The 24254-nt window shown below is 42.9% G+C and overlaps 9 protein-coding genes across 9 annotated transcripts; 2 read left to right on the top strand and 7 right to left on the bottom strand.

Annotated features, from left to right (window-relative positions):
- Positions 1–71: 71 nt before the first annotated feature.
- Positions 72–2281, bottom strand: BDB00DRAFT_774440 (acyl-activating enzyme; the record flags this gene model as incomplete). The annotated part of the gene is made up of 4 exons (XM_053120161.1): positions 72–463; positions 532–601; positions 671–2041; positions 2144–2281. The coding sequence occupies 4 exons, from the start codon at positions 2279–2281 to the stop codon at positions 72–74; spliced, it is 1971 nt and encodes a 656-aa protein (XP_052973708.1).
- Positions 2282–4368: 2087 nt separating this feature from the next.
- BDB00DRAFT_942938 (Fructosamine/Ketosamine-3-kinase) lies at positions 4369–5562 on the top strand. The gene is made up of 3 exons (XM_053129419.1): positions 4369–4617; positions 4705–4813; positions 4902–5562. Exons 1-3 carry the CDS (start codon positions 4397–4399, stop codon positions 5493–5495), a joined length of 924 nt encoding a protein of 307 aa, XP_052973707.1. The 5' UTR covers positions 4369–4396; the 3' UTR covers positions 5496–5562.
- On the bottom strand, positions 5563–8287 carry BDB00DRAFT_853906 (uncharacterized protein). The gene is made up of 2 exons (XM_053125660.1): positions 6299–8287; positions 5563–6157 (listed from the first exon to the last, which is right to left on the bottom strand). The coding sequence occupies exons 1-2, from the start codon at positions 8014–8016 to the stop codon at positions 5836–5838; spliced, it is 2040 nt and encodes a 679-aa protein (XP_052973706.1). The 5' UTR covers positions 8017–8287; the 3' UTR covers positions 5563–5835.
- Positions 8288–10480: 2193 nt separating this feature from the next.
- On the bottom strand, positions 10481–12475 carry BDB00DRAFT_774438 (peptidase family C50-domain-containing protein; the record flags this gene model as incomplete). Its single annotated transcript, XM_053120159.1, has 6 exons — positions 10481–10700; positions 10802–10966; positions 11042–11125; positions 11203–11491; positions 11627–11933; positions 12005–12475. 6 exons carry the CDS (start codon positions 12473–12475, stop codon positions 10481–10483), a joined length of 1536 nt encoding a protein of 511 aa, XP_052973705.1.
- A 1242-nt stretch (positions 12476–13717) lies between these two features.
- Positions 13718–14516, bottom strand: BDB00DRAFT_774421 (uncharacterized protein; the record flags this gene model as incomplete). Its single annotated transcript, XM_053120158.1, has 3 exons — positions 13718–13891; positions 13978–14202; positions 14292–14516. Coding segments are annotated over 3 exons (624 nt in total), but the record flags the coding sequence as incomplete, so codon positions are not given.
- A 1400-nt stretch (positions 14517–15916) lies between these two features.
- BDB00DRAFT_774403 (uncharacterized protein) lies at positions 15917–17435 on the bottom strand (the record flags this gene model as incomplete). Its single annotated transcript, XM_053120156.1, has 4 exons — positions 15917–16288; positions 16366–16755; positions 16845–17212; positions 17306–17435. 4 exons carry the CDS (start codon positions 17433–17435, stop codon positions 15917–15919), a joined length of 1260 nt encoding a protein of 419 aa, XP_052973703.1.
- A 312-nt stretch (positions 17436–17747) lies between these two features.
- BDB00DRAFT_774413 (uncharacterized protein) lies at positions 17748–19204 on the bottom strand (the record flags this gene model as incomplete). Its single annotated transcript, XM_053120157.1, has 4 exons — positions 17748–18125; positions 18239–18402; positions 18469–18691; positions 18773–19204. 4 exons carry the CDS (start codon positions 19202–19204, stop codon positions 17748–17750), a joined length of 1197 nt encoding a protein of 398 aa, XP_052973702.1.
- A 191-nt stretch (positions 19205–19395) lies between these two features.
- Positions 19396–22558, top strand: BDB00DRAFT_774396 (oligomeric Golgi complex subunit 6-like protein; the record flags this gene model as incomplete). The annotated part of the gene is made up of 13 exons (XM_053120154.1): positions 19396–19677; positions 19778–19908; positions 20012–20203; positions 20280–20447; positions 20565–20794; positions 20919–21034; positions 21164–21300; positions 21368–21443; positions 21513–21569; positions 21635–21829; positions 21915–22007; positions 22078–22146; positions 22268–22558. The coding sequence occupies 13 exons, from the start codon at positions 19396–19398 to the stop codon at positions 22556–22558; spliced, it is 2037 nt and encodes a 678-aa protein (XP_052973701.1).
- Positions 22559–22687: 129 nt separating this feature from the next.
- On the bottom strand, positions 22688–24225 carry BDB00DRAFT_792655 (uncharacterized protein; the record flags this gene model as incomplete). Its single annotated transcript, XM_053121143.1, has 4 exons — positions 22688–23351; positions 23438–23676; positions 24012–24109; positions 24210–24225. The coding sequence occupies 4 exons, from the start codon at positions 24223–24225 to the stop codon at positions 22688–22690; spliced, it is 1017 nt and encodes a 338-aa protein (XP_052973700.1).
- Positions 24226–24254: the final 29 nt, after the last annotated feature.

The raw sequence follows: 24254 nt of genomic DNA, 5'->3' as shown, positions 1-24254 counted from the left end.
ATAGGCAAAAAGTTGATAGCGGATCTATCGTGATATGAAAACTGTCTATTTAAATACATTAAAAGAAAAATTTAACCGTGAACTCTCTTGATCAAAGCTTCGACAACGCTAGGATCAGACAAAGTAGAGATATCGCCCAACTGGTCTTGTTCACCGTTGACAATCTTGCGCAGAATACGGCGCATAATCTTGCCGGAACGGGTCTTGGGGTGGTCATTGACGATGTGGACACGCTTGGGACCAGCGAAGGGACCAATCATCTTGCGCACTTGAAGAACCAATTCCTTTTCCAAACCTTCAGCCTGCTCAACACCAGGCTTGAGCGAAACAAAGGCGTGGATGCACTGACCAGTCAAGTCGTCGTTGCCACCGACAACGGCAGCTTCGGCGACAGTTTCATGGTGAACCAAAGCAGACTCAATTTCAGCAGTAGACAAACGATGGCCAGAGACGTTAATGACATCTAAGACATAAACAAGTGATGTTAATTCGTTACTCGTTCCTCACTAAACCAGAACACGTTAAACTTACCATCAACACGGCCACGGATATAGATATATTTCTCATCGTCTAAACTGGCGCCATCTCCAGTGAAATAAAACTGGCCAAGCGAAAAGAGTCAATTTAGCTAAATGCCCAACATCACAAAATGATAACAATTAATACTTACGCCAGGGTAAGGCTTGAGATAAGTGTCCAAGAAGCGGTTATGGTTGTTATAAATGGTACGAGCCATCGAGGGCCAGGGCTGGGAGATAGCCAACACACCCGTATCGTCTTGGGACTTGATCTCCAATTCCTTGCCAGTCGTGGGATCAAGGATGACGGGCTTGATACCAAAGAAAGGCAAGGTAGCAGAACCAGGCTTGGTGGGAGTAGCACCAGGCAAAGGCGAGACAATGATCGAACCAGTCTCGGTCTGCCAGTAGGTGTCGACGACTGTGCATTGACCCTTACCGACATTGTCGTGGTACCAGTACCAGGCTTCGGGGTTGATGGGCTCGCCGACAGAGCCAATGACGCGGAGGGAAGACAAGTCGTAGCCTTTGAGCCACTGATCACCCAAACGACGGAGAGCACGGATGGCGGTAGGAGCGGTATAGAACTGAGTGACCTTATGCTTTTGGATCAAATCCCAGAAACGCGAGGGGTTGGGGTAAGTGGGGGTCGACTCGAACAACACAGTGGTGGCACCCAGCGCCAAAGGACCGTAGAGAATGTATGAGTGGCCAGTAACCCATCCAATATCAGCCATACAAGCATAAATGTCGTCCTCATGGACATCGAAAATGTACTTGACGGTGGAGGCAGCACCAAGCAAGTAGCCGCCAGTGGTGTGGAGAATACCCTTGGGTGCGCCAGTCGAACCCGAGGTGTACAGCAAGAAAAGAGGATCTTCGGCGTTCATGGGCTCAGGGGCACAGACGGTTCTGGCTTTGCTCATTTCCTCGTCCCACCACAAATCGCGACCTTCCTCCCAGGGTACAGTGGAGCCTGTACGACGGTGAACAATGACGTGCTCAACCAAAGCAGCAGCGTTGGGATCGCGCAAAGCATCATCAACAATACGCTTGGTAGCAATGTTCTTGCCACCACGACGACCTTCATCGGAGGTCAGGATGAGACGGGCACCGCAATCAACAACACGATCCCGTAGCGATTCAGCCGAAAAGCCAGCAAACACAACAGAGTGGACAGCACCAATACGGGCACAAGCGAGACAAGCAATAAGCGTCTCGGGTATCATTGGCATATAGATGGCCACATTGTCGCCCTTGCGGATGCCCAAGCTCTTCAAAGTGTTGGCCATTGCGCTGACCTGACGCAAGAGTTCGCCATAGGTGATCTTGCGGACCTGGTCGGGTTCATCGCCTTCGTGGATGATGGCAACCTTGTCGGGATTCTTCAAGGCATGGCGGTCAACACAGTTGTATGCAACGTTCAGTTCACCTTCCAAGAACCAGGCAACGTCGCCAGTTTCAAAGCTGCCGTGCTTGACTGTTTCGAAAGGCTTTGACCACGACAAAAGCTCACGTGCCAACTATCGTAGCGTCACACACATATACAAAAGTTGTCAATCACAAAGCTGGCATTCGTCTCCTTTTTCTCACGCAAAGATTCCCACAGAGCTATTTTTACATACATTGCCAAAGAACTTTTCGGGTTGTTCGACACTCTCGGTCCACATGGCCTTGTACTGCTCAAGCGAGTTAACGTGTGGCGTAGGGCATTGGGACGAGTCCAAAAGGCGTGCTGGAACAGGATGAGTCTTGACGGACATGTTGATGTGTGCAGTGAGAGAGAGAGAGAGAGAGGGGGGGAGGATAGCGAAGTAGAAAGTAGAAAAAGAAACCCAATGCTTTTGGCTGGACCCTCTACTATTTTTTCGTTGGGGGAAGGTTCGATTGGTGTCGATCTGACTTATCGCAGAGCGACTTGCAGTTGGGTTAGATCGGTGTCGGCGATGAAAATTTCTATAATCTCGACGCCAAAAGGTTCTGCCAAAGTTCCGTGCCTGTATTACGCTTATTAGGTAAGAGTGAGTGGAATGCGTAATTCCCATGGAAACTAGGGACTGTCTAGGTAACTTTACAAAAAGCCGGCTAAACTAATAATAAAACAACGTGCATGTCGTTGCTACGATGGATATTGGAGCAAAGGGATACTTTTTGATAGCCCTTGACAGCTTGACAGCTAAACTCTTTGATTCCCCGCAATTCACTTCACCGATACCATATATGGATCTCTAACCGCGGCAGTTGCCAAACCCATCAATATGCGCCCCAAACGTTGTTTCACGTCTGCCATTAGACCCGAGAGATGAAACTCTCGGTGAGCTGACAGCCAAGTTATGTTTTTTTGGGACGTTGCATTCTGTATTACTCCAGAACCTAGATATGTCTCCAACATGTTGCATATCGTTCCAAAGTAAAGTTCTATCTCGATCACAGTACTGTAAGTCAAAAATTCAGGGCCAGGGAAGAGCTACAGAATGTTATATATCGAATCTAGCCTTCGTTTTTGCAGATGCTATGGACGAATACATGTGGTTTTCCTCTATTCATACTATGGGTCACAAGCGAACCGACGCCTTACCATTACGGATTGCTGAGAGTTTCTTTATTCTAACGATAATGAACCCGCTAACTTGTTGTTTTGTAGTTTTTCTACTGATTGCATGCAAGAGCTTCGCGGCTTGATTTGTTCTCAGTACAGTATAACCCGGTAAGATAGAAACGGTATTTCTGGGGAAACTGTAGCCTTCGTGGTAAACAATCAATAACATCAATTTGGCCACAAGTTTCAATCTTAATATGTAAGTGAGTTGGTTGATGGATAAGGCACGGTACTGTATCAAATTTCGATCTGTGGTGCTGCTAGGAGGGGTACTCGCTAATTGACAAGTTTCGCTGTCTTAGATGTTTGTTACGAGCCATACGTGTCGATTTGGAAGAACAGCATATATAATAGAAATGATATCCGAGCAGGAAGAGCAATGACGATCTATTGTTGTATATCTCCAGCGTAAACAAGACACTGTGCTTGGCTGATCTTCACGTCTTCTTTACTCCACATGACACCTCTCCCAAAGGTTCACTATTAATATCTGTGTCGGAGGGTTATGGCAAAGAATGTTTCTTTAGCCCTTTTAGATCCATCATCATCCTAAACAACATCATTTCACTTCTGCGCACTGTTGACGACAATACAAACCGTTAATCTCGCACGTGTAAACAATGAATTACAAATATAGAAAGTATTGTTTTGCTCACAAAGAAATAAGCACAGCACACGCTAATCATCCTAACAGATGAGTATTCTGCGTCACAAGTCCGTGCAGCTTGCCAAGAAAGACCTATAAATGTGCCCTACGGTGCAGCTGTCTGTATCCATAGATAGTTCCCAACTCGTTTATTTACATAATCCACACTCACGTTGTTCTCTTAAAGAGCAGAAGTTGTCAAGAAGCTGACAAGCAATTAATAAAGATATTCCTATATAATTTCATTTACTGAGGACAAGCGTTGTTGTTGCTCAGCAACAGGGATTATCTCAAGTTAGTGATCTTTGTTGGCGTGAGCCAATCCGTGTCGCAAAGCTGGGCACGTCTCTTCAATCACAACTTTCAGTCAGAGAGCATCCCTTTCTTGCTTTTCTTTCCTTCCTAATTGCTACAGCAAGGCTGCTTTGTAACATATTTCTCTTCAACAAAATGCCCATTATCTAGAAAGCGAGTTAGCAGTATGCTAGTGGTAGCGTTATTTCACTGTAGACGGCCAATTAAAGTAATTGTTTCGAACGTCATGCATGTATCAATCATAAACACCAGATTTCCGAAATTATGCGGAACACACACGCGTATATTTTATTTTATTTTTTCTTTAACACTTACACAATGACTTTAACCGACGCTATTAAACGTACGGTCACCGAAAAACTTCAGCAGTCAAGCACAATCGCAAAAGACGAAGTTTTGGAAAGCGTTGAAAATATTGGTGGTGGCTGCATAAGCGACGCCTACTTGTGTACCAGCAGCAATGGCAAGCAGATCTTTGTCAAGACTTGTGAATCGTCACCTAAGCAAACGCTTGATGAGGTGGTCGAGATGTTTGGAAGGCAAATAATAAGCTTGTTCACGCCAATAAAAAGAATAATATACTTTATTACTGACATCTTTTTTTTCACTTGTTTGATCATAAAAAGTGAGGCAAAAGGTTTAAAAGCCCTAGATGATACTCATACTATTCGAGTGCCAACACCTTATGTGTATGGCGCACTTGATAATGATAATTATGGATTTTTAGCCATGGAGGTGGGTATATCATTGAGGGTATGAATAAGTAAATGATAGCAATAAGTTGTTGGCCTCTGATCTAACGAAGAAGAGTGGTTCATTCTAGTATATCTCACTTGGAAGCAAGTACGGTGCATCCGGCGTTCAACGTAAACTCGGCGAGCAGCTTGCCGATCTACATCTCGCCAAGGGTCCGGGCCAGTTTGGATTCGAATGCGACAACACAATCGGCTCCACACCGCAAGTCAATACGTGGTGTCCTGACTGGATTGAATTTCTGCGCCGACGACTTGCATACCAGTTTGATTTAGCCTCATCACGCTATCCTCAACTAAACAAACCAGCTCAGCAGCTTTTGGATAAGCTAGATACATACTTTGAAGGGCTTGACATCCGCCCTTCACTTAACCATGGTGATTTATGGAGCGGAAATTGGGCTGTAGATGACAATGATAACCCTGTGATCTTGGATCCTGCACCGTTCTGGGGACATAGCGAAGCCGATTTGGGTATCATGAAAGTGTTTGGTGGATTCGATTCAAATTTTTACGATGCATATCATGCCAAAATACCCAAAGAACCAGGCTACCAGAAACGAGTAAACATCTATGCCCTCTATCATACAGTCAACCATCTCAACATGTTCGGCTCGTCATATTTGAGCTCATCGATGTCCTTGTTGTCACAGATACTCCAGTAAATTCTCCTACAAAGATGAACAATCATTTGAATAAAGGTTCCTTTCAGACATTCTGATATATAGTAGTATAGTACTAATTAATTTTATGATAAGCGTAGTTTTTTGTGTAGAAACAAATCAAAACGGCTTAATATCAGCTTTAATAATGGTGTGTGTCGTAGTGTGAGTGGATGATGGATCGTGGGTGTGTTGTATGTCACATGACAAGAGAAAATACGTACAGCGGTAAGAAAGAAGGGAATAAAAGAAAGGAGACAAGGGTCATATAGTAAATTTAGGTAATAATAGGTAGTATAGTAGTAGAAGAAGAAGATTAAAAAACCGAGGAGAAGAAGTGTCTTCAAGAAAGCACAACGGTAGCGGCAGCGGCAGCGGCGGCTGCACTAGTAGTCATGTCGGGTTTATCTGATGGTGATGGTGGTGGCAATGGAAGCGATGAACGGCCATCGACACTCGTAGGACGAGCTACCCGCTCGAACCTTTCACTTCTAGGCGAGCCAGCAGCATTCGCTGTTGTCGTTGATACCGATTTCGTACGTGGTAACGGTGATGATTCACTCACAGAAGGTGGTATCCGAATTTGCGGTGCTACGGCTGTAGCCTTGCCAAGTTCATCCGTCTTGACTCCTAAGTTACGAAGGGTCCATGGCAACGCCCCCATTCTATATTTACGCATATATGGAAACAACAATACAGCAGCAACGAGCAATCCTTAAATTAGCAAAAAGCACACGCGCTCAAATCCCCCGGCTCCTACCCCTTCACCCTCACACTATCTCTTTTTTTAGTTTCCAAGTGCTTACCGGGCATAGAACATTTGCAAACGTAGACGCATTGCTTCCCGATAAAGGTCGTGAACACTGCGACTACTGTAGTATCCTTGGCGAACGTTTCGAATAAACACATAAAACTCACAGACGGCCACAAGTCGGTCGCGACAGAAGCGATCGATGCACGCCCAATCGTCGAAGTAGGATGTACGGAACCGGTACGGTAACGGGTATTGATCTTGTCGTCCACACGCCTGGCAGGCGCCAATAAAGTTTTGAGTGTTTCCTCCATTGCTAATACGCTCCCATAGAAGCACCTTGGAGGCGGATATCCGTAATGGCATATCAGGTGGTCTTTGAGCTTGCTCTTCAGCAAATCCAGGCGGCGTTTCTTCAATGAAACAAGTGTTCATGACAATGGCCTCTGCAATTTTGCGCGCAGACAATCGCGCGTTGGCACCAAAGCGCAAGCAAGGCTCGACGTCTTCTGCCTGGCAAAATTTTAGAAAGGAGATCGTTTGAAGCTTTTTCAGGGGCACAGACGCGCTGAACTTGACGAATTCCTCGAATTCATTAAGCAGCATCTGGTCGACCGTGCTGGGTATCGAGGAGAGTGGAGGTGATGGGGTGACGATATGCGTGTTGCTGTTATTGCTAATATTATCATTACTACTGTTGTTGTTGTTGTTGTTGGATGGAAGGATGGCTGCTAGGTCTCGAGCGGCTCGGTGTTCTGGATCAGTTTGATTGCTGTACGTTGACTCTGCATCGGCTGCCGTTAAGCTGTTTCTAGCACTCGTTGCCACAGACGACGATGATTGCCGTTGCTGTTGTAGTTGTAGTTGTTGTTGTTGCTCCTGTGCCATTTCTTCCATCTTCAGACGCAGTTCTTTTAGTTGCATCTGTTCTGCAGCCAGTCGTTCTTGCGTTTCTGTTAGCTGCTTTTCCAGATGCTTCTGGGCAATTTCCAAGTTGTGTTTTTCGCGCTTTTCATTGGCGACCATGCCGTTCGCCTCTTCAAACAGTCGTCGAGATAAGTCTTCCAATTCATTCTCGACCATATCTTTTGAATGCTGTATCTCGGCCACGCGCTCGATTTCGTCGACGTACTTGTCGTTGAGCATTTCCATGTCGCTTTGCAAGGCCTGGAATTCGCCCTCCTTTATATCCAGCTTTTTTCCGACTTCGCTGACTGCAGTCTGGAGTGCTTCGATTTCCTCTAGCTGTCGAGCAATCCTGGTTTGTTCTTCCTGCACTCGTTGCTCGAGGTCTTGAATCTCTTGTTTGTGTGATTCTCGTTCTTTGTGCAATGCTTTCATAACCGGAATGTCACGATTACACAGGGTACAGGTCGTCGATTCTTTAGAGGCCAAAATGTCCTGGCAGGAACACGGAGCCTTGTCGTCGTTGTCGTTATCGTTTTCGTCTTTGTCGTCGTTACTGTTGCTGTTCTTTTCGCTGGACGACGATGACCGAGGCGTCGACAATCTGTTTCTACTATGAATAGGGCTAATGTTGTTTGTCCCGGGAGAAATAGGAGGAGTGGTGCGTAATGGAGTTGGTGACGAGGAACTCGGTGACATGGGAAGAGAGGGTGGTAAAGGAATATACTTTGCTTCAGGGTTCATGGGATCATTTTGAACCTTCTTCTCGATAACAGCTTGGAGTCTAGAATATACGCCTGCAATATCCTTAACTGCTTCCTGAGGAGGTAAAGCGTCGAGCGGTGAAGCATTCACCGTTTTGTCCATTAGGAAGCAAGCAAAAAGAGGAAAAAGGTAGTAAAAGCAACAAAAGGAAGAAAAGCACTATAAAAAAGGAACTTCGACCCTCTCTTTCTCTCACTCTTTGTACAATCGTCCACACTTGAAGAACAGTAACCAATCAAATTTCAGATCGTACGGTACATGCTCTCTTTCTCTCTGTGTGCTTTACTATGGTGAATGTAAAGAGGAAGAGAAGGACGTTAGTCTATTGGCTACACACAGTATTTGTATTTCCGACATGTACAGCATTTCTCGGCAATGTCATTTATCAACATGGCATTACTTCCCTTCGATCAAGTGTACCCAGTATCAGCAGCAGTACGAGGTTAGCTCCCCGAGCGCATCGGCCCTTCGCCCACAACCTCTCACATTTAGAGCTGGATCCGCACTGTTAACAAACATTATATCATGTAGAAATGATTGGTACCATAATAGCAACTTGGCTTATTATCAAGAAAGCTCCTTCCCATTGCCTCTGCGACCTGCTGGCTACCTTTTCTTCTATAAAAACGATATACTACAGTACTCAACATGAAACATATGAAAGTTTACAAGAAAACTTAATAGCTCATCTTTCTCTCTATGTGATGGAGCACCCTTACTAGGACAATAATCCACTTGCAGGCGTGATAAATATTACAACTTTGTTAAAGAATACTTACTTCCAAGCGACCAAATTCAAAGCAACTTCCCAATACTTCCTTAAGGTACGAGAGGCCAATCTTTTGTTGTAATCCATGCCACAACATATATGTTATATTCCAATGTTTTGCTTGGACAGTGCACTATGCGTCTCGTCGATGTATCCCCTTCAAGTGCAGTAATGCTATAATAAAAATGATGACAAAAGGCGTATGTCACAGTGTATATAAATTATTACTGGTTTGGAACTACAGGAGGTGATAGCGCCAGATTGAACATACGAAGCTGCACGAAGACGCCAGCCAATAGGAATAGTTCCGACTCCAACGGTTGAGTGCTGGAAACATGTCCCTGAAAACCGCATCTATCTGATTTTTCGCGTTACCAAAAGCAACCGCTTATGCGCTAGCCACCTTTTAGGAAGAAATATATTTGAGAAGAATGGCATCAAAATAGATCATCGTGATGTACAGATAACAAATTGCACAGTGTATTGTGTAATTCAGAAAGCAATCCAGTCACACTGTCACTCAAGAAGAGAGCTATCATTCTCTTAGCACGTAAATTAAGTCCTTGAGCATACATATAAACGAAAAACTAGCAATGGCTGTTACGCTATATATGTGCTGCACCAACTAATTACTCAATGACCTCAGCCGCAGTGTCTATTGACACACCGTGAGTTATTCGGGATCGCTGCAAGTACGAGTGCTCTCGCTTTCCAGGATCAGCAGTTCATGATCGTTGTATCGGATTTGTACTGTATCATATTTCTTTGTTGGTGTTGAATTATAAGCTTTACTGTATTTGGCTTATTTATATTAAGAACTTCATTCTCTCTCTATATGTACAGTATACCATTAACACCTATACACAACTGAACAACAACGTACAGTTTTCGCCTGAACCTTGAACCATTAAAAGAAAACGTCTAGTATGCCAGTGAACGTGGGAACACCGACTTCGCGGGGACCGGAAAGAAAGAGCCCGTCGAAGCGCAATTACATAGTTTCAAGCTCCTGAAGAACACATCATTACGAGCAGTGGAAAAGGTCAGAAACTCTGTGGTTTTAACCAGACTAGTAAGTTAAGAGTACCACCAAGCCTAACACCAAAAGTGGACAGGGCACTAGCAGCTTCTATAATCAGGCATGCGAATGAGCTTGACAGTTCTTGATTGCCTTTCATGTCATGTCTGCCAGTTGCGCACTATGTGCGGATGAAAACGAGTTTTCAACGACTCCTCCCTCATTTTTTGTTCTGGTGTCATCCCAATTTTGGCGCTCACGTTACAAGCAAAAGTAAGTGGGTATGATATTTCATATTAAAGGTTAAGCTACTGATATTTGACCGAGCCTCTTATAAATACTTCTTTTTGAAACTATTAGTACATGATAAAAACTATGTTAGCTTGCTGAAAAAGCATGTTCACGTCCGAGGAGTGGTGCCGCTATGATATGCTTTGATTTTGAAAGTGGTGCAAAGAATCAGAAGCAAAAAATCCCTCCCGACCTCAGAAGAAGGCTAAGCGTGATTGATAATGATATCACAATTTTGTACAGCCAAGCTTCCATGTTAATAAAGCCTAAAATAATATGTATTACTATGTTGTATGCTGTCTGGGAACACAGTTATGTAAATGTCTTAATTTATACTTGCCCTTTACCTCTCCTCATTTTACCGTAAGAATATTTGTGCATATCGTGAAATTTTTTTAGGAAGTGACAACAGCACAAATATAGTGGTATAGATATTACAAGTATTATTAGACTACGTCTATCAAGCTATTTCTATTTGTTCATGAAGATCAACTCTTAATATACACAGGAACGCCATAGACAATGGGTGCAGCACCGATCAGATACGGCAAGGTACAAGCGTCCCTGGAACTCGACACGGCTTCTACCAACGATACTGTGCTTCTATTTGCGTTTTGCTTCAGTAAACCCCATGTATTGAGCATTTTCCCAGTAAGCTGGTCGATACTCTTGTCGGTCACATCCCATAGATTTGCTACTACTGCCGGACTATATAGGATTCCAAAAGTAAGTTGGATGATATGCACTCCTTCGCTCTTTCTCCTCCGCCTTGGCTAGAAAGTCCTGCTGAATAGATCTCCAAATCTTACCTTCCACCGAGCAAATAGTTCATGATATAACCATCAGGATCGTATTCGCCCTTGTCCATAAGCGTACCGCTGCTGCAGCCCATCAATATTGCCACGGGACACTGTTTCAACTTTTTGATATTTTGACCGCGGATGATTGATTGTCCTGCGCTATGGCCAAAATACCTATAGTTTTACACAAATTTATATGCGTTCATTAAAAACATGGAATAATACCATAAGGTTTCTCTGGGTCCTTACAAGTAAAGGTCTCGAGACTCTAACATGCTTTGCCAACGGTGCTCAAGCGGTTTCTCTTGTATCAAACCTTGCCATCCATCCATACTATATGTATTGGCGAGTTACAAAAGGTGGATTAAAGAGTGGGGCGATCACATTTTATGTTCTTACTAACAACGTACCTTTTAAAGGCGGCTTCGAATTCATTCTGGGTATGCATAAGGTCTCCACTAGGATTGAGAATATAGCACGTTTTCTTGCAGTTGATTGTCACCTCCGACCATGTGTCAGCATCATCATCCATAGACGCCAGATTCCTCATAATCCGGTCGCGCAGGAACGACAAGCATGGTATCCGTGATACCGATTGTGGACGCAGGATAGGCAGACTCTCCCACGGCAACTGATGCAGATGCTTATCGGTTATTAAAATAACATGGTTATCTTGTACGATTTCCATGGTCTCAATGCCTCTGACGGAAGCAGCTTCATGGTATCGGTTCATTTCTTCTCTTAGCTGGTCCTTCAGCTATGAAAAATTCCCATCAGTGTTCATCATTTTGGTTTATGGTTAATGAAAACGTAATATGGACAGCATGATCCAACTTTTACAGTAACTTTTCTTTACCTGTGCTAGGTCCGCTCTGAAAGTATCCACAGCAATACCATGACTTGTGTAACATGACAACAGAAAGTAAATTATGTCGTCGATATCTCGACTGCTTGGATCAGAACCCAAACGTAAGAATACTCGGCACATTTCCAAGTTGATATCCATGGTTTTTTGCGACTTCTCCTTTTCTCCACCAGTCGATGGTAAGTCATAAACAAAGTTGTGCATCAATTGGTTGATCTTGCGCTGGAATTTGTTCAGACCTTCTTCATCTTCGTGATAGTTTCCACAAAGCAGACCCTACATCAAGGGGTATGAGCATGATATAATGATATTTATCAAAGAAAACAAGGGCCCAAACTTTACAATACCTTGAATCCACCAAACCAGTCACCTTCTATAGTATTTAGGAGACGTTTTAGTTGAAGATCGAGCTGCATCCTTTTCTTCCACCATTCATTGACAGCGGACTTTTCGGTATGATATTTGGCATTGCTGATAGTCTTGTCGCTGTCGCTGATGATTTGCTTTAGCTCCTCGACTGCACTTGTATAGTCAATACTCTCGCCTTCGGCGTTCGGTCGTATTCCTGAGCGTTGTAGTGGAAGCTTCACAACAGTGGGCGTTACTTCAGCTTGTAGCCGGACAACATACAACTCTTCAGTGATTGGATCCATTGTCAATGAGCATACGGTCCAGTGTGGTGGGATGATGTCGACAAACTTCTTTTGGAACTCGCTATCATCCAAATCATGTTCTTCATCGTATGCATCGCTGAGATATTCCAGATGACCCTTCAGCCAAGGAAGATTTGATCCGCCAAATAAGCTCGGAGGTTGCATCATCATCGAATCAATATCCATAGGGTCATTGTCCGTGTCTTGATCGTCTTCGATTCTTTCTGGCCATTTCACGTCATTGTCTGCAGGACGTTTACCAGATAGCGCTTCAAGTTTTCCCTTTAAGCATCGTTGCATTTCACGTCGCATAGTCAAACCTTTGCTCATTTCTGGAAAAAAAGAATGGGGAAGCGAGAGTTTAGTACCAGTGATAGGATCAGTCTTAGATCAAGTTGTTAGCGTACCGAGATAATATGCACTAAGCGCAGCATAGTTTCTGACATTGATGTTATCACGACCGATAAAATGGTTCTGAGGGAACATCAGACAGCCGGAAAGTAGGCACAGGTCTTGAACGATTTGGATTCTGGATTGATAGGCAGTGGATCGGTGTGTCCGCAAGATACGTTCGAGTGCTTGCGTGAGGTTGCTCTGTATATGTCGAATCTCATGTTTATTAGTGCCACGCTTTACAATAGCACGGTTTTGTTGCATCCTGAATGAAGGGAGGGCTTGCACTACACAAAGAGAACGTAGGTCAATATACAATGAACATGCATATCAATTTGCTGAGTCAAAGATCTATCTTTCCTACCTTCTCCATTTACTAGATTTACACCTTTACGCTCTTGGAGTTCCAGATACACTAACATGCTCTGAGTTTGTGCGATGGCCGCATGTAAATCGAGCTATACAGGGTTATTCGATTTATATAATTGTTTAATCATGCTAGAGGTTATAATAAATGAGTTACAGCGTCATGGAAATCAATATTTTACCTCGTTCTTCGTCATTGCATTTGATCTCTCCAAATCTTCGAGCAGGGATAGAGCATCAGGTACGGAGCTTTCCCGTGCCAATGTCATCGCTATTAGACAATAAAGGATTACATATGAGCATACATATTCTAATAAAAAGCCAGAAAAAACCCGATCCCGCTTTACCTTTGTAAATGTAATTGGTGCCTCGCAAATTCTGCAAAGCGCTGCAAGTGTACTGGATGGCGTCTAAGGATATAGACAATGATGACATCAGTAAAAGAGAATTTGACATGGGATGAAGCGTATCTTCTATGTTTTCATAATGAAAACTGAATCAACCCATACCTAGGGTATCGCTTTCTCTGACCATCCTTCTCAGCTTGACTAGGTCCTCATTTCTGTATAGAGTATTCAATGGTATTGATCACGAAAGGAAAAGTTAAGAAAATGTCATCCATAGGGTTATAACCTCTAAAAAGAATCTTTACCTATGGACCAAGCCTTCAATGGTAGCAATATATACAGCGTCAAGGATCTTTTGAAAATTTTCCTCAGCAACGTCGTACGACTTGATAGCATCGCTTAGAGACCCTTGGTCCGCATCAACATTGCCAGCTGCCATATATAGTTCTGCATCCTCACGAAGATATATGTCGCCCTATTTGTGTGAATTACAATAGAATAATTGTACATATGAGCTTATGATTATAGATGGATAGCTTTGTATGTCAATCTAATACTAACCTCAGGCTGAATTTCCCTAGCATCCTTCAAGTTCAATATACTTGAGTTTGGTGATCCGCATCGCAAATTGTAATCACTGAAAGCTACCAAGAATTTGAACTTCATGATTTGAGAGTGCAACCTCTCGCCCAGTTCTTGTCCCTTTTCAAGATAATATTGAGCATCACGCCAGGAGCCGCGAACCAGATGCAGTTCAGTAAGCTGTAAGAGACACGAAGCCATTTTCTAAGAAGGACGAAGGGAAGTAGAGAGAAGGGACAAAATAAGCCATTGTACATCTGATACCTTCTTATTAATGACATATCAGTTCTTACTTGAGCGATGCTCCATTCGGATTCTCGGAAAGAAATACTGGATGCAATGGCTGATTCGTCTCTAGCCTTCACGGCCATTTTAGGAGTGTTATTGTCTGTAAAAGGATCCTCTGATGGCGGGGAGGTCTTTCTTGACTTTGCAGCCATATCTTGCTGGACTGTGCGGCTGCAAAAATTCAATATGCGAAGAGCCGTTGTACAGTCCTGAATTGACTGATCAACCGATGGATCCTATGTAATAACCACAGTATCCATAAGCCACTTTAGATTATTCTCCTACGCTCTAATAGTCATGAGAAAGAAAATCACTTACAGCCTGCGATAACAGAATAGAGCGGGTATAATGAGCGTCAGCCATCATCAATCGGCAAGCCATTTGACGGCGCTCGTTTCTCAGTGCATTCGACGAATTACTTTGGCGGAACGATTCCCATACAATTCTTGACGTATTGAATTGTCTCTTACTGTTTCGTAAACAAGACAAGCAGCATTACATTGTTAAAAATCGATTTGACTTCAAATTTTTCTCCCTTTGAATAAGCATACCTTCTATCGAGTTCTCCGGTTCTTGCAAGATGCGCCGAATAGTACAGTATATACTTGAGCTCAGCTTCATTGGTGCATGGTTTTTGTCGGATGGTCCTTTCAGCCATAGAGAACTCCAGGTCTGCTTTGCCCGAATATCCAAGCTCACTGTAAATTCGACCAATATTTGTAGTGATGATAATGGAAGCTAAGGAGTAGATGCACAATTGTCAGCATTCTTCTATTTCTTTTCCTCCTAACTCCAGGTTCTTCTCCCGAGGATGTTCTTTTTCTTTTCATATAGTAGAAATGGCATATATTTTCTTTACCAGATATTTGATCCTCTGATGTTCGATGCAGCCCGTTAGTCAATTTAAGCATGAGACGCAAGGTGCTGATGTGATGTATGGGCTGTTGCTTGACGGCAAAGAAATCAGTGAGCAGACGGAAATGATCGTACAACTTGTCCACATCATCGATTTGACGATAAACTGCTTTATACTGGTCGTCTGTAGTCTTTTTATCTATGTTTCAACCAACAATTAATAAATTTAGAAAACAGAGTATGTTAACATATAAGTACCATCACAGTTACAAATGAAAATCCTTGTCTTTTAATCATGTAAGCTTACCTGAGTATATGAATCCAACGTTCTTGAGCAGTGCACCCCATTGATAGAATGCCAGAGAAAAGTAATCTGGCGATGCTTTGTCAAGCTCAGCAGTGCAAATACCCGCCCAAGAAGAAGACAATGCGAGATAATGACGACGGTATTGCAATAAATTGCTGTCATTCGCATAGCTCTGTTATACATTGTTATGTGTACATGAACAGTACGCAGATCAGTAAATAAAAACAGACAAAGAAACAAACAGACAAATGTAACAAAAACATACCTGTAATTGCAGTATTTCTGCGGCTTCGCTAGCATACCCAATGGCAGCCTTCAGGGCAGATTTTCTTGGCTTGTTCTTACTAAGTTCGAATCGCACCTTATCCAAAAGAACCCTGAAATCGCGGGTAAATTGAAGAAGGCAGTTAATTGGCTAAAAATCCTTTTCCTTTTAACCACTCGTATCGAGTACTAAATAAGAGACATTTACCTTGCACGTCGAATAGGATATGATCTGGCAGTGTAGTGGCGTAACAAGGCATTCAGAATTGCGTTTTGCTGTCGAGTACAATCGGTTGACGACGAAAGCATATACATGGATCGAAGTTCGCACTCATAGATTATACTTTTTTGACTTGATTCGAGATGACGCAGGTCCATAGCTTCACTTGCAAACGAAATCTCCAAATCACTTTCGTCGCTGATTGTTGCTCGCAAATATCGTTCAATCAGTTTAGGAATTAGCGGGTGCTTCCCCATCAAAGTGTATATGGCCAAGGAGTCTGCTTCCTTGACGAAGGCTTCGATAGTAGAACTCGGAAGCCGCTTTAACGCCAGTTTAAAAGCCTTGGTGGCATCCTATAATTTGGTTATGTATGCAAAAACCTGGTTTAGTAACCCTTAATAGCACTAAAAAAATCAGGATCATTAATTACCTCAAATCGCTTGTCTTTCTGGCAGCAGGTTCCCAATACTTCGTAGCGTTTGCAGAGTTGAAGCCTTCCAGTATCGGTCGATGCTCTAGTTTCGTCTTTTTCAAGTAGCGAGCATGCTTTGCGTAAAGGATAAACAGCACCGGCGTACAATTCGGCATTATGGAGGGTAACACCAATCTTGTAATATGTGTTAGATACCCAGCGATATCCGTTCGAGAATCCATTAAACACACACATTTCTTCTGCTGAGGATAGATTCTCGTAGGCACTTCCGTACGAGTCTTCGTCGTCAATATCGAATCGCATATGTGCGAGCAGCACCATTGTTTCAACAAATGCTGACATGACTTCGTTTAAAGAGACCATTTGCTTCGGTTTTCCTCTCCAAGGCTAAATGTTGAGTTTCTAAGTTTAGCACTCGTTCCTCTACATACTAAAATAAAATAGGAATAGAAGCAAATATGGAAGAAAAATATTACCTTTCTCTTCATAATACGCATTGCAGAGGGAAGTACTTCGCTCGTATGTTGTAACGCTGATATAATAGCTGGAATACACGCACTCCAGTCATTGTCTGCTGATGGCAATGAGGACCGGCCACTGTGGATGGGCGTCGATGTAGGAGTAGAGGAATTGCTACTAGTATTGCTCTCTAGCTTCTTTTTTGTCTGTCTCTCAGCAAATTCACGGTATCGAGCACAACTTTGACGGAAAATATCAATACTTTTAAGGAGGCTGTTCAGTGCCTGATCCGTGTGATCGTTCGCTTGCTTGTAGCTTTCTTCAGCAGAGTGTACAGCACTGAGGCAGCGGTTAATTTCAGTCAGCGTCGATGTCATGTCAATATCTACAAACAGTGGAAATAATTATGTGATATTGTTAGAGTAATAAAGCAATTTGACAATCGTCCAAACGCAGACGAAAAGACGTGAAGACATACAGGTATTGCTCGTCACAAGCTTGTCAAATTGGACCGATCCCAATGATAGCTTGGCGGTTGCTGCATACGCAGCATGAAAATAGGTACAATCGCTCGAGTCGGTTAGGAGACTGCGTAAAGGACGGATCATTTGCTTGTAGGCATGAAAGGCTCCCGAGTAACTCTTTGCCTGTATATATTTCATCATTCAGTAACTGTTACGATAAGCGAATCTATTGTACTCTGGTTTTTCTTACCTTTCGCGACGCATATGCATAGTATTCGCATAATACGAAATAAGAGTCTAGTTCTACGATGTTGTTGATATCAGGCGTCAAATTTTCGAGCACTTGGGAGCAATATTTTAGGATCGAACGGTAGTCGCCTATTTTGTATATAGAATACAAAGTTTAACTGTCAATAATATCCAAACCGATAATATGGATTATGATATTTATCGCTGTTACTGCTTTAAAAACATACAACGTCCAGGTAATCTTTCGTAAGAAACACCAATTTGGACCATGCGGTTGCATAGTGATTTGATCGGTACGGTGTCGGTGTGTCTTAACGCAACCATGCCCATGGCCTGCAAAGCAAATGATTTTCCAGATCCTATGTCTATTGGGCAATTTATCAGTGAAAATTTCCAGGACAAACAAAGGCAGAGATAAATATGGAACAAAATAAATCTACCTGAGAGAGGTGCTTTCGAAGCCGCTTTGCATAATTGCCTGTGCAAAGATCCAAATTGCTTCCGTGCAAGAGTTGGATCCAAAGTCATCAAATGCCGACACCAGTCCAGATAGTTTCCAGAACGATCCAACAGCTTTGGCAAATGCTACATAAAAGCAATGACATTATAATTAGAAGGAATCGACTGAAAGGTTCTTTTCCTTTGGCTATCCCTTTTACGACGCGCTCTCGCTTTCTTTCGCTTTTAGTGATAGTTACCGGTACCAAGGAGCTGTCAGCAACATCAGTCCATGATCGGATGGCATTCATTTGATATGCCAATACAAGTAAGACTGTCGTTGTGTCATTGATGGTAGTGTCCAATGAAAGGGTAAATAGATCGCCGTACTTCTGCAACATGCTATCTTCCCATGGTGAGCTGGCTGGTGTAAACTCTGCTGGTGTAGATACTGTTACTGGAATGTTGCGTGCAACAGGACTATGAAGACCCATTTCAACGTCGGATAATCTGTTGGGTGATTCTGTGAGGAAGCCTCGTCGTGGTGATGAGCTTGCCGATAAGTTCCCTTTGGATGGCTTCACCGGTGACATACCCGCCTTTGTCGCTGTCGTTGTCGATATCGATTGAGTACGTACATTCTCAGTAGATATATTGATGGTGTTAGCCAAACTTGATCGCAGCTTGGTCAGTTCATCTAAAGCACGAGTATACTATAACAGAAAAAACAAACCAACCGACATGTTATTATTTTATATGTGCATACACTCATACTAGTTAGTCAGTAGTAATACCTCTCCAAGATCGACAATCTTGCAAATTAAGTTAGACATTGTCTTTTCAATATCCAATGGTTTGAGAGTTGTGCTTGCGCTCATGTGCTTCAGGCCAGCAATGGAATAAGATGCAGAATCGATCAGGCATCGTATCGCCGTTTTCCTGCTGCTCTCTGTGAGTGTCTCCTTTTTGTTGGTTTCTTTTTGTTTCAGATCTCGTAACGATTCAATGGATTGATTAACGATGCGCATGGCGAGAGGTGCGAGTTTCGTGGTCATGGCTTTGAATTCGGCTCGTGTGGGTTTGACGATGCGCTGACCTGCTTGGATACGTGATAGATCGGGCTGGAAAGGTTCCAAAATGGTACACTTAATTTCTACCACAAGCTCATCGTTGCATTGGGAGTAATCCTTAAGTGACGATAATATTTGCGTGGTTGATAACGTCATGATTGCATTTGGTTGTGGATGCGGTCTTGGAAGCTGGTGCGTGCAGGAAAAGTAGGGAAGGAACGCGTTAAGAAAATGGAGCACGCCAAAATTAAAGAAAACGCGCGTATTTTTAGGTCAGCACCTCTCCGTCCTGCGATACGAGTTCGTGCCTTTTTCCTTTCTAACGACGAACGGACCTTTCAACTACCATGACTGAACTAGAACAATCCAGCTCAGCTGCCAACACATTAACAGAACCAGCACAGCTTTCAACATCCAACAAGCCGAACAAGCTACTAGCAACCAAGCTCAACAAAGTTCTCGGCTCCTCGGTGTCCGATGATGCTCGAATTAAAGCAGCACTTTCTGCACTGTCAGACATTCCCGACTTAGATGAAACGGACCTGAGGCGCAATTTACGTGGCACCATTGAAAAGAAGGAAATCGAAGCAAACAAAAAGTTTCTAGAAGGATTTTCTCGCGTTGTCGACGTAAAGTTTTTTTTTTCACTAAATAACTCACGCAAGACTTACATTGAAACGTACACAGACCATTTTTTCTTTACTAAAGGCAGACTGTGTGTGTACGTAGCAACTAGAGACGCTGGAAAGTCAAGTTGAAGGGATGGATGTTTCGTGTCAGGAAATGAAAGGAAAGCTGGATCAGGCGAGCGAACAAACGGCAGAAATGATCGAACAGGCTCATAATCTGCAGGATCGAAGGTACGTGGATTTTCTTTTTCGTTCTTCTTCTTTTATGTCATATTGGAGCAATTTTCATATGGATCGGCATAGTGATGGATAATAACGCGTATATATATTATAGCTCGGCATGTGACGCACGAATCACAATTGTTGACAAGTTTTTGGAAAAGTTTACTTTAAGCGAGCAAGAAATTAATACGTTATGCTCTTCAGCAGTTCCAATCGGCGACGATTTTTTTGTTGCGTTAAACCATCTCAAGCAGATCCACAGCGACTGTCGAGTATTGCTTATGACACAAAACCAGCAGGCAGGGTAACAATTGTGGAAAGACAAGGTTGATTGCTGGGAAAAGAACGGCAGAAACTTAAATGGATGGCTGGGAAACTAGGTTGCATATCATGGAATCCATGGCTTTACACCAAGAAACAGCATACGAAAAGCTATACCGATGGACACAATACGAAAGTCGAGCATCATTTGGGCGAGATAGTATTGATGTTAGCACGCTTATGACGAAGGGACTACATGCATTAAGACATCGGCCTGTTCTTTTCCAGTAAGTTATATCATGCGTTATCTATATGACGAACGAAATATACCACGTGGTTTAAAATTATACATTAGTAGCATATGTTTGTGCTGAACCTCTACATTCTGTAATGTTATTGATTAGGACTATTCTGGATGATCTTGCAGTCGCTAGAAGAGAAGCAGTAGGTCGTGCTTTCATAAATGCCTTGACACGAGGTGGACCTGGTGGCACACCACGCCCTATCGAACTTCAAGCACACGACTCATTGCGATATATTGGAGATATGCTCGCTTGGATCCATCAGGCATGCGCAAGCGAAAAGGAAATGTTGGAGAGTTTATTTCAAGGTTCACCGGGTACACGCAGACGAGGTATGTAGAATAAAAATTAATACCTCTTTCACATTAAGCCTAGGAGCTGACAAGTGTTAACCTATCTTGCTATACATAGAAAACTCGGGAAATAGCGGTAGCAGCAAATCCAGTAGTGACAAAGAAGCCTCATCAGCAGAGGCAGAAGACGGAGAAGAATCACATTCGATTATACATATTAACGATGCTATCGATGAATTGTTGGACTATGCCATGGAAGGAACATGTAGACCACTTAAGGTAAACCACAACCTCGATTCAGCGTCTACAGAGGAGAATCAATGGAATGGGATGAGAGTACCGAGAGCTGGTGAAATACAGGAACATGCAATACCTTCTTATCTGTTTCTCTGATGCAAATGATGACAGTCTCGTATGGAACAAGTGCTTGTATTACAACCTGGTGCAATCACATCATATCGTGTCGCCAATTTGATCCAGTTTTATTCTGTCACTGTGGGCAAATTACTACGCAAGAGCGCTGCTCTCGCAAAAGTACTTTACGAGTAAGCATCGAATTCTTGGCTACATTATTTGCTACAGTATATCCAATTAATGCTAAACGTTGCTTAGTATCACTGAAATGGCGTACAAGTACTTTTTCAAAACATTAAACGCACAAGCGGATCGACTCCTCCAGTCTGCAGATGTAAGCTGCTATAAAGAAGGGAAGATAAGATACAAGGGAATTAATACTGAGCTATGATACTCGTCACAGCCTCCTACCAAGGAACTAACAATATCACCTGTTGTTCGAGAAATGACGCTACAACTCGTAAGTTCAAAAGTACATTATCATAAACCTTATCTAATTACTTTTCAATGCTATGTTTTATGCAGAAAGAGATCGTTTCTTCGTATGATTCATCCTACTTAATAGCTAGTGGAGAAGCTGACGGTTTGCGAACATTTGACTTCGGTGAAACATTGGATGCCATTGTAGATCCACTTGTACAAATGTGTGAGCTTTCGGTGCAGAAATTTTCTAGTGTAGAGCGCGACGTATATGTTGTCAACTGTATACAGCATATAGAGGTAAAGAAGTGAACACAGCCGCTTTTGTCTATTGCTTATTAATTCGCTAACATCTTAATTACTTTGAATCACTTAAACTATATAGACAGCTCTATCATCCTATCCTTTCACGGAACAGAAACGGGAGAATCTATCAGAAAGAACTAATCATCTTTTACAAGAACTGGCTGCGGAGCAGGTAAGACCCGTATATCAACTGGTTCCAATTTATTTGGACCTAAGCACTTAACAAAAACTATACAATCAAGTATCGCGATCTACTACATCAGTCTGGATTATCCGAAATTGACAACGCTGTGCGCACCAAAGACGCAGATGTAAGTTGTCCCATCTTTTCATTTCTTTAATAGACATCAGCCAAGTTTCCATAACACCACTGCTGTTTCACATTATAATGCATTCTTATAAAAAATATCTTTTTTATAAAACAACATTTAGAAACCTCTATCCAAAGTATCAAAGATGGATACTCAATCTGTATCAACAGCATTGTCCAACCTTGACTCTTTCTTGATCACTATCAGCGCAGGCGCCTCCCCCGAGCTACGAAAATTGACTAGTTCGGAGCATTACCATCAAGTCCAGGACAATGCGATCCGCATGTTGCTAGATGCTTATAGACGGATACACGTTGCAGTAGAAGATCCTAAAAACGAATACGAATACCCAGATAGAATCTTGCCACGAACGATAGAGGAAATGGAGGCTATTTTCTCGTTTGCTCTATAAAAACAATTTAAAAAAGATTAAAAAAAAAGGATGGAAATGGTAAAGTTTTGCATTATAGTACTGATATGTAGAACAAGTGTCTAACCTATAGAATGTGTGCTGGTGTTGTGCTTTTATATATTGTGATGGTTAGTGGATGAGAAAGAACTGAATGAAGCTAAGAGCTCGTAACGGAGGGTTGCCGCCATCTACGTTAAGTAGTTGAACCATATTTGATACGAGGTGGAGTACTGTACAAGAAGAAGATGATGATGATGAAGAGGAGGATTGGGTACTGGTTACTGGCTTTGGTAACGTCGGGCTGTATAGCTCACTTGGTGGAACTTCTTGAGAAACTTCAGTCGTCTTGGTGGCAGGTTGCTGTCGATACATGAAAGAATCTTGATGCTTCCATTTGGAGGGTATGTCCTTGATTCCTTGCATAAAGGATCGATACCAGGCACGTGTTCCCAGTCGTTGAGCAGCCAAAATAAGCGCTGCCACAAGACCAGCAAGAAATCCAATGCCAAAGTTCCCGTACGTGAGAATGACTCCCATGGTCATCAGCATAGTTGTCCACTTTTCCTTTTGTTTCATTTCGTCATGTACGCCATTGTTTACTGCGCGCGGTGCGGAAGCGAGCTCGATCCCTGAAATACAAAGCATGAAACGCAGAATCGAACTTGGAAATACTTGGAGTAGGCCGACCAAAGAGCTACCGAAAATGATACCTAGGAGCAATTTGCCTAAGCTCAGAATAATCAGATCGTGCACCATAAAACGATATTGGCCCGCCAGTCCTCCTGAGCCGTGGCTATATATACGTGGAAATTTTATTCAGTGATCCAGTTGTTCCTTGTTCGTTTTTCAGTTCTTGAATATCGTACCAGAATATCGTACCAGAAAGGCATAGAGCCAAACCAGCAACCGATCAAGTTCATTGCACCGACACTCATGGAAATTCTGGAAGTATCGGCATGGCGATCAGGAAACAAGTCATCAATAAGAGCACTCAAGGCAATGACCGAGTTGAGAGCAGTAAGCGGGATCTGACCAAGACCGGCATTGGCGAAACCAGTACGGAAATCTTCTGGCCTAGGTCGAATAATTGTATCAGGATAATGGCCAGCAGCAACAGGCTAAGGCAAACCAAGCGTGTCGCGTTCAGTGCCAAACATGCGAATCATCGCAAAGATCAAGCCGATGATAAATAAGATCAAAGCACTGGGTATGCCCGTACGATAGCAGATAATAGCAAAAATGAAAGACAACAGCACCCATGTGTTATTATCAGACCAGTTATGCACAGTGATCGTCCCTTACAACGTTTTCACAAGTTCGTAGGGTTTTTTCATCAACGATGCAGCGGCACCGAATTGAATGCTCGCAAAATAAAATTAACAAAGGTGTAAATATGAAGACATATCAGTTAAGTATATGTACTCATGAACAACCACGCCGGAAAACAACTGACACAGGAGGTATTACCTCGTACGACGGCAACTGGAGTATATGATCCAACCAGGGGAATAGTACGCGTGGCACCCAAGAAAAAGATGAAAGCGGTAACACCTGCATATCCATGCTACGTGAGACGTGCTGCTTTCAGGTACATGCGGAGCGCTTCATCACTTGCTGTTGGTTCCCTTTAACATTCCACCTCATTAATTACCTAAACCGGCAGACATGTTTTCTTCGATTGACATCTCGCTTGCCA

This window comes from Zychaea mexicana (assembly GCF_025766255.1).
Source record: "Zychaea mexicana strain RSA 1403 chromosome Unknown BDB00scaffold_139, whole genome shotgun sequence".
Classification (NCBI taxonomy): domain Eukaryota; kingdom Fungi; phylum Mucoromycota; class Mucoromycetes; order Mucorales; family Lichtheimiaceae; genus Zychaea; species Zychaea mexicana.
The sequence above is the reverse complement of the archived record's forward strand: the minus strand, read 5'-3'. Positions and strand labels throughout refer to the sequence as shown.